This window comes from Tachysurus fulvidraco, chromosome 16, assembly GCF_022655615.1.
Source record: "Tachysurus fulvidraco isolate hzauxx_2018 chromosome 16, HZAU_PFXX_2.0, whole genome shotgun sequence".
Lineage (NCBI taxonomy): Eukaryota > Metazoa > Chordata > Actinopteri > Siluriformes > Bagridae > Tachysurus > Tachysurus fulvidraco.
The window spans coordinates 20904551-20914550 of NC_062533.1; the positions used below are offsets into that span (position 1 = coordinate 20904551).

The 10000-nt window shown below is 41.7% G+C and overlaps 1 protein-coding gene and 1 long non-coding RNA gene across 4 annotated transcripts in view; one reads left to right on the forward strand and one right to left on the reverse strand.

Moving 5' to 3' along the window:
• LOC125139015 overlaps nucleotides 1–3990 on the reverse strand; it is a 14792-nt gene extending 10802 nt beyond the window's left edge. The window contains exon 1 of the long non-coding RNA XR_007138124.1: nucleotides 3947–3990. This is a non-coding gene — a long non-coding RNA (uncharacterized LOC125139015). The remainder of the gene's footprint in view (nucleotides 1–3946) is intronic.
• The window catches only part of LOC113647981 (uncharacterized protein C14orf132-like), a 21114-nt gene that overhangs the window by 6138 nt on the left and 4976 nt on the right, over nucleotides 1–10000 (forward strand). Inside the window, exon 1 of one of the 3 annotated variants that reach the window (XM_047801754.1) lies at nucleotides 1584–1859. The exons of 1 other annotated variant lie outside the window; for it this stretch is intronic. In XM_047801754.1, coding sequence (XP_047657710.1) covers nucleotides 1833–1859 — 27 coding nt within the window. In that variant the 5' untranslated portion in view covers nucleotides 1584–1832. Of the gene's footprint in view, nucleotides 1–1583; nucleotides 1860–10000 lie in introns of those variants that run through there. One more of the 3 variants, XM_047801753.1, reaches the window with a different exon arrangement.

Genomic DNA, 10000 nt, shown 5'->3' on the forward strand with positions numbered 1-10000 from the left:
AAGCTGTTGGGTGAAGCTGTGAGGTGAAGCTGTGAGGTGAAGCTGTGGGGTGAAGCTGTGAGGTGAAGCTGTGACGAAGCTGTGGGGTGAAGCTGTGGGGTGAAGCTGTGATGAGGCTGTGGGGTGAAGCTGTGACGAGGCTGTGGGGTGAAGCTGTTAGGTGAAGCTGTGAGGTGAAGCTGTGGGGTGAAGCTGTGAGGTGAAGCTGTGACGAAGCTGTGGGGTGAAGCTGTGACGAAGCTGTGAGGTGAAGCTGTGGGGTGAAGCTATTAGGTGAAGCTGTGAGGTGAAGCTGTGGGGTGAAGCTATGATGAAGCTGTGGGGTGAAGCTATTAGGTGAAGCTGTGGGGTGAAGCGGGGACGAAGCTGTGGGGTGAAGCTGTGGGGTGAAGCTGTGAGGTGAAGCTGTGACGAAGATGCGGGGTGAAGCTGTGGGGTGAAGCTGTGATGAGGCTGTGGGGTGAAGCTGTGACGAGGCTGTGGGGTGAAGCTGTTAGGTGAAGCTGTGAGGTGAAGCTGTGGGGTGAAGCTGTGGGGTGAAGCTGTGGGGTGAAGCTGTAAGGTGAAGCTGTGACGAAGCTGTGAGGTGAAGCTGTGATGAAGCTGTGAGGTGAAGCTGTGGGGTGAAGCTGGGACGAAGCTGTGGGGTGAAGCTGTGGGGTGAAGCTGTGGGGTGAAGCTGTGTGGTGAAGCTGTGGGGTGAAGCTGTAAGGTGAAGCTGTGACAAAGCTGTGAGGTGAAGCTGTGATGAAGCTGTGAGGTGAAGCTGTGACAAAGCTGTGAGGTGAAGCTGTGAGGTGAAGCTGTGGGGTGAAGCTGTGGGGTGAAGCTGTGAGGTGAAGCTGTGAGGTGAAGCTGTGATGAAGCTGTGAGGTGAAGCTGTGACGAAGCTGTGAGGTGAAGCTGTGAGATGAAGCTGTGAGGTGAAGCTGTGAGGTGAAGCTGTGATGAAGCTGTGAGGTGAAGCTGTGACGAAGCTGTGAGGTGAAGCTGTGAGATGAAGCTGTGAGGTGAAGCTGTGAGGTGAAGCTGTGAGGTGAAGCTGTGAGATGAAGCTGTGAGGTGAAGCTGTGACGAAGCTGTGAGGTGAAGCTGTGAGGTGAAGCTGTGGGGTGAAGCTGTGATTGCAGCTGCTCAGACCTGATGAAACTGGTGGAACATAAACAAACAAGTTGAGCAATGAGATAAACCTGGAAGCATTAGGACGTTAGGAGAACGTGTGATGAACCTGATATAGATGTAAGAACTTGTGTGGTATGAAGTGAAGTGTTTACTGAGATGTTCATCATCCTTTGTGCTTTATTATGATGTGTTTGTTCTCAGACTTCAGGGTGGGGTTGTGTTTTATTACCCTACTCAATGTCATAATAAAGGATTTAGAAAGTAGAAGCTCCTGCACATGCTTAGATCCATAAACCCTGAGGAGAACTGTGAAGAACTCTGTGTGTGTGTACAGAGTGTGTTCATGTTTCAGTGTCTCTCTCTTCACCTTTCTCCGTCTGTCTCATTCTCTCTCTCTCTCTCTCTCTCTCTCTCTCTCTCTCTCTCTCTCTCTCTCTCTCCATCTCTCCATCTTGTTATCCCTCACCCCCTCCCCCGTCTCCATCTGTCTCTCTGAATCTCTTTATCTTTCCACCTCACTCTCTCCCTCCCTCCTTTGCTCTCTCTCTCTCTCTTTTGTTCCCTTCTTGCCGTTCTATGTTGTTGATCTGCATCATGGCTTTGTTGCTTCTCCTCCTATAATCACAGCTTTATCTCTCTGTTATCGGACTTGATATCTTCACCTCTTCCTCTTTTACCTGGTGGGCTTCTGCTATTTCTCTCTGTTCATCATGGATCTGTCCTTCATGGCAGCGCAGGTAAAGAGCACTATGTCTTACTCTGGATATTTCTGGTTGTGTGTAAAGGCTAACAGAAATCAGTTTGAGAATAATTTCATATCTGAGATGTTTTATTTCTGAACCCTGCTAAACTGAGGAAGACAGACGGAGCGAAGAACTCGGAGGAACTCGCCTTTACATACAGGGCAAAGACTCAGGAGTTTATTGTCTTTATCTCAGACAAAAGAAATAACAGATCATAACCTCTGTGTGCACCTCGATCTTATTAATCATATTTCATAACAATACATTATAGCATTATTAAATTGAAGCTTGTTATAGCTGAGTATTGTGTCATAATAATAATAATAATAATAATAATAATAATAATAATAATAATAATAATAATAAATCTGTTATATAACAGTCTTAAAAACCAACCCATTTGTTTCATCTACTTATTTATGAATGAATAACAGACTTGATGATGATGTAAGAATTGTGGGCGGGGCTAGTGATCTGTCTGGACAGTTCAGAGAAATCAGGTGCTGGTCTCTCCCTCTCTCTCTTTCTCTCTCTCTCTCTCTCTCTCTCTCTCTCTCTCTCTCTCTCTCTCTCTCTCTCTCTCTCTCTCTCTCCCCTCAAAGTGAGTTGTTTTTTGTTGTGTGTTGTGTTCTCTCAGCTCTAAACACTCATCCACTCAGCGGTCTCTCTTTATTCTCTCAGCTCTAAACACTCGTCCACTCAGCGGTCTCTCTTTATTCTCTCAGCTCTAAACACTCATCCACTCAGCGGTCTCTCTTTATTCTCTCAGCTCTAAACACTCATCCACTCTGCAGTCTCTCTTTATTCTCTCAGCTCTAAACACTCGTCCCCTCAGCGGTCTCTCTTTATTCTCTCAGCTCTAAACACTCGTCCCCTCAGCGGTCTCTCTTTACTCTCTCAGCTCTAAACACTTGTCCCCTCAGAAGTCTCTCTTTATTCTCTCAGCTCTAAACACTCGTCCCCTCAGTGGTCTCTCTTTATTCTCTCAGCTCTAAACACTCATCCCCTCAGCGGTCTCTCTTTATTCTCTCAGCTGTAAACACTCGTCCCCTCAGCGGTCTCTCTTTATTCTCTCAGCTCTAAACACTCGTCCCCTCAGAAGTCTCTCTTTATTCTCTCAGCTCTAAACACTCGTCCCCTCAGCGGTCTCTCTTTATTCTCTCAGCTCTAAACACTCGTCCCCTCAGCAGTCTCTCTTTATTCTCTCAGCTCTAAACACTCGTCCCCTCAGCAGTCTCTCTTTATTCTCTCAGCTCTAAACACTCGTCCCCTCAGCGGTCTCTCTTTATTCTCTCAGCTCTAAACACTCGTCCCCTCAGCGGTCTCTCTTTATTCTCTCAGCTCTAAACTCTCGTCCCTTCTGCGGTCTCTCTTTATTCTCTCAGCTCTAAACACTCGTCCCCTCAGCGGTCTCTCTTTATTCTCTCAGCTCTAAACTCTCGTCCCTTCTGCGGTCTCTCTTTTTTCTCTCAGCTCTAAACACTCGTCCCCTCAGCGGTCTCTCTTTACTCTCTCAGCTCTAAACACTCGTCCCCTCAGCGGTCTCTCTTTACTCTCTCAGCTCTAAACACTCGTCCCCTCAGCAGTCTCTCTTTATTCTCTCAGCTCTAAACACTCGTCCCCTCAGCAGTCTCTCTTTATTCTCTCAGCTCTAAACACTCGTCCCCTCAGCAGTCTCTCTTTATTCTCTCAGCTCTAAACTCTCGTCCCTTCTGCGGTCTCTCTTTATTCTCTCAGCTCTAAACTCTCGTCCCTTCTGCGGTCTCTCTTTATTCTCTCAGCTTCTCATGTTACTGAGAAACACAAGTGTAAAGTCCCCTGTCCTGACGATGTGCTACAGCTTCACCTCTGACTGAGACACAGCACATGAACATGAACATTAATGACGTTACTGCAGCACGATCACATGTTGCTATGGCAGCAGAACAGAAATAACTCTTAAAGAGAAGAATAACATTCACTGTTCAATATAATAAATTGTTAAATACTTAGTTAACAACAGCTACAGAGCAGTGTGTGTGTTGTTTGTGTATAAGTATGTGTGTGTGTGTATGTGTGCGTGTGTGTTTGTTTGTGTATACGTGTGTGTGTGTGTGTGTGTGTGTGTGTGTGTGTGTGTGTGTGTGTGTGTGTGTGTGTGTGTAAGTCAAGTCAAAAGTCAAGAAGTAGTGTAGTGTGTGTGTAGGGTGAAGAGTGTGTGTGAGGGGTGTGTGGGGTGAAGAGTGTATGTGAGGGGTGAAGAGTGTGTGTGAGGGGTGTGTGGGGTGAAGAGTGTGTGAGGGGTGTGTGGGGTGAAGAGTGTGTGTGGGGGTCTGTGTGGGGTGTGTGGGGTGAAGAGTGTGTTAGGGGTGTGTGGGGTGAAGAGTGTGTGTGAGGGGTGTGTGGGGTGAAGAGTGTGTGTGGGGTGAAGACTGTGTGTGAGGGGTGTGTGGGGTGTGTGGGGTTTACGATGCTGTTGGCTTTGCGGATGCAGCGTGTGGTGTAAGTGTCCATGATAGAGAGACCCCAATGATCTCCTCACATGTCCCCAATATCTGCTGCAGGGTCTTGTGATCAGAGATGCTGCAGCTCCCAAACACAGTGATGCAGCTGCTCAGAAACTAAAGTCTGTGTACAACATTCACGTGTAAGTGTCTTTATTGTCCAGGTGAGTGAGGGCTAAATGTAGGGACGTGGCAGTGGCATCGTCTGTGGGACAATACGCAAACTGTAGGGGGTCCAGTGACGGTGGTAACTTGTAACTCTGTGTGTGTGTGTGTGTGTGTGTGTGTGTGTGTGTGTGTGTGTGTGTGTGTGTGTGTGTGTGTGTGTGTGTGTGTGTGTGTGTGTGTGTGTGTGGTATGTCTGTGTGGTGTGTGTGTGGTATGTGTGTGTGTGTGTGTGTGTGTGAGACAGCAGTATTAATTAAGATGTGTGATAACGCTGTTTCATCTCATAGTGATGAACTGGTGATGATTCAGTGTGTGTTACTGTGTTTAATGTGTACACTACACTAACTACACTACACTAACTACACTACACTAACTACACTACACTAACTACACTACACTACACTACACTACACTAACTACACTACACTAACTACACTACACTAACTACACTAACTACACTACACTACACTAACTACACTACACTAACTACACTACACTAACTACACTAACTACACTACACTACACTACACTAACTACACTACACTAACTACACTACACTACACTACACTAACTACACTACACTACACTAACTACACTACACTACACTAACTACACTACACTAACTACACTACACTAACTACACTACACTACACTACACTACACTACACTAACTACACTACACTACACTAACTACACTACACTACACTAACTACACTACACTACACTACACTACACTACACTAACTACACTACACTAACTACACTACACTAACTACATTAACTACACTACACTACACTACACTACACTACACTACACTACACTACACTAACTACACTACACTAACTACACTAACTACACTACACTAACTACACTAACTACACTACACTAACTACACTACACTACACTACACTACGCTAACTACACTACACTACACTACACTAACTACACTACACTACACTACACTAACTACACTAACTACACTACACTACACTACACTACACTACACTAACTACACTAACTACACTACACTACACTACACTAACTACACTAACTACACTACACTACACTACACTAACTACACTACACTACACTAACTACACTACACTACACTACACTAACTACACTAACTACACTACACTACACTACACTACATTACACTACACTACACTAACTACACTACACAACACTACACTAACTACACTACACTACACTAACTACACTACACTACACTACACTACACTAACTACACTAACTACACTACACTACACTACACTACATTACACTACACTACACTAACTACACTACACTACACAACACTACACTAACTACACTACACTACACTAACTACACTACACTACACTAACTACACTACACTACACTACACTACACTAACTACACTACACTACACTACACTACACTACACTAACTACACTACACTACACTACACTACACTACACTACACTACACTAACTACACTACACTACACTACACTAACTACACTAACTACACTACACTAACTACACTACACTAACTACTCTACACTACACTACACTAACTACACTACACTAACTACACTACACTACACTACACTAACTACACTACACTATCTACACTACACTAACTACACTAACTACACTACACTACACTAAACTACACTAAGCTACACTACACTACACTACTACACTACCTACACTAACTACACTACACTACACTAACTACACTACACTAACGAACTACACTACACTAACTACACTCACTACACTACACTACACTACACTAACTACAACCTACCTACAACTACACTACACTACACTACACTAACTACACTACACTACCTACACTAACTAACTACACCACACTACACTAAACTACACTACACTAAATACACTACACTAAACTACACTACACTACACTACACTAACTACACTACACTACACTACACAACACTACACTACTCTACACCACACTACACTACACTACACTAACTACACTACACTACACTACTCTACACTACACTAACTACACTAACTACACTACACTAACTACACTACTCTACACTACACTAACTACACTACACTACACTACACTAACTACACTACACTAACTACACTACACTAACTACACTACACTACACTACACTACACTACATTAACTACACTACACTACACTACACTACACTAACTACATTACACTACACTACACTAACTACACTACACTACACTACACTACACTACACTAACTACACTACACTACACTAAATACACTACACTACACTAACTACACTAACTACACTACACTACACTAACTACACTACACTACACTACACTACACTAACTACACTACACTACACTACACTAACTACACTACACTACACTACACTAACTACACTACACTACACTACACTAACTACACTACACTACACTACACTACACTAACTACACTACACTACACTAACTACACTACACTAACTACACTACACTACACTACACTACACTAACTACACTACACTACACTACACTACACTACACTAACTACACTACACTACACTACACTACACTAACTACACTACACTAACTACACTACACTACACTACACTACACTACACTACACTACACTACACTACACTACACTACACTAACTACACTACACTACACTACACTACACTACACTACACTACACTACACTACACTACACTAACTACACTACACTACACTACACTACACTACACTACACTACACTACACTACACTAACTACACTAACTACACTACACTAACTACACTACACTAACTACACTACACTAACTACACTACACTAACTACACTACACTACACTACACTACACTAACTACACTACACTACACTAACTACACTACACTACACTACACTACACTACACTAACTACACTACACTACACTACACTAACTACACTACACTACACTACACTACACTAACTACACTACACTACACTACACTACACTAACTACACTAACTACACTACACTAACTACACTACACTAACTACACTACACTACACTAACTACACTACACTACACTACACTACACTACACTAACTACACTACACTAACTACACTACACTACACTACACTACACTACACTAACTACACTACACTACACTACACTAACTACACTACACTACACTAACTACACTACAAACAACTACACTACACTACACTACACTAACTACACTACACTACCTACACTACACTACACTACACTAACTACACACTACACTACACTACACTAACTACACTACACTACCTACTACACTACACTACACTAACTACACTACACTACACTACACTACACTAACTACACTACACTATCACTTACACTACACTACACGACTACACTACACTACACTAACAACTACACTAACTACACCTAACTACACTACACTACACTAACTAAACTACACTACACTAACTACACTACCTACACTAACTACACTAACTACACTACACTACACTACACTACACTACTACACTAACTACACTACACTACACTACACTACACTACTAACTACTACACTACACTAACTACACTACACTACACTACACTAACTACACTAACTACACTACACTACACTAACTACACTACACTAACTACACTACACTAACTACACTACACTAACTACACTACACTACACTAACTACACTACACTACACTACACTACACTAACTACACTACACTACACTACACTACACTACACTAACTACACTACACTAACTACACTACACTAACTACACTACACTAACTACACTACACTAACTACACTACACTACACTACACTAACTACACTACACTAACTACACTACACTACACTAACTACACTACACTACACTACACTACACTACACTACACTACACTACACTAACTACACTACACTACACTACACTACACTACACTACACTACACTAACTACACTACACTACACTACACTACACTACACTACACTACACTAACTACACTACACTAACTACACTACACTACACTACACTAACTACACTACACTAACTACACTACACTACACTAACTACACTACACTACACTACACTACACTACACTACACTAACTACACTACACTAACTACACTACACTAACTACACTACACTACACTAACTACACTACACTACACTACACTACACTACACTAACTACACTACACTAACTACACTACACGCTACAGTTAAAACTTCTTTCTTCCATCTCAGAAATGTTGCCAGATTGCGTCCAATGCTGTCGTTTTCTGTTCCTGACAGACTGACTGACACTTTTGTGTTTCCTGTACTGATTACTACAATGCCGTGTTGGCTGGGGGTCTAAAGCCCCCTTACCCAGATTACAGGTAGTGCACAATCAGCGGTGAGAACACTCACTAGAACTAAGTTAAAACATCACATTACTCCTGTTCTGGAGTCCTTACACTGGCTCCTGTTAGGTTTAGGGTTGAGTTTAAGATTCTGATGCTCACCTACAAGCCTTACATGGGTTTTCTCCTCAATATCTGACTGAGCTTCTAATTCCTTATATTCCATCTCGTGACCTTTGTTCTTCTGAAACTGGTCTTTTAACTGTTCCTTTAACTGGTTTACGATGGATAGGAGACAGGACCTTCTGTTCACTAGCTCCAAAACTGTGGAGTTCTTTAGCAACTGAGAAAAGGCAACAACATCTGTTGGTACGTTTAAATCTCAGCTTAAAACTCATTTTTTAGGGTAGCTTTTAATTTGACTAATTTGTAATTTTACATAGTGTTTATTTTATAGTCTATTTTTGTTGCTATAATCTCTAAAATTTTTGTTTTAATCTTTATATTATGTGGCGTATTTTTGTTGTTTTTATTTTGCTTTTGTAAAGCGCTTTGAGATGTTCTTTTAAAGGCACTATAGAAAATAAAGGTTATTATTATTATAACAGTCATGTAACCTGTCACTCAAACATAGTGTGGGCGGAGCTTCAGCAGAGTAACGTTATACTGCATTATTTTTGTATAGATTTATTTTTGTTGAATTTATTGTGAACAAATAATAATTAGATTGAATCAAATCCTAGAATAATAAAAGGAAGGTTTCTAAAGTTTCTTGGTACATGCGAAGTGTTTTAACTGGTTTCTCTTGGTGTAATATGTTTTTATATGTAAATAAAGCTTCCTGAAGGGTTCGTGTTCTTCTGATGGTCTGTTCTGTATGTTCTGACTTTATATAATGTAACTGTACTCATGAGAAGGGCATGATGTCACAGCTACATGACTAATACACTGTGAAATCTGTTTTTCTCTCTTTTCTTTCCATAAACAGTGGAAAGTGTTTAGAGCAAAACTTCAGTTACATCAGTTACAGAAAGATAAACAGATCCAGCTGTTTATTCTTTTACTGATTTGTTGGGAATTTTTGTTGGAGCTTGGTGTGAATTTCTGAGAACAGAAAAATGAAATTGAATTAAATATTTATAAAGTTACTGTAGAT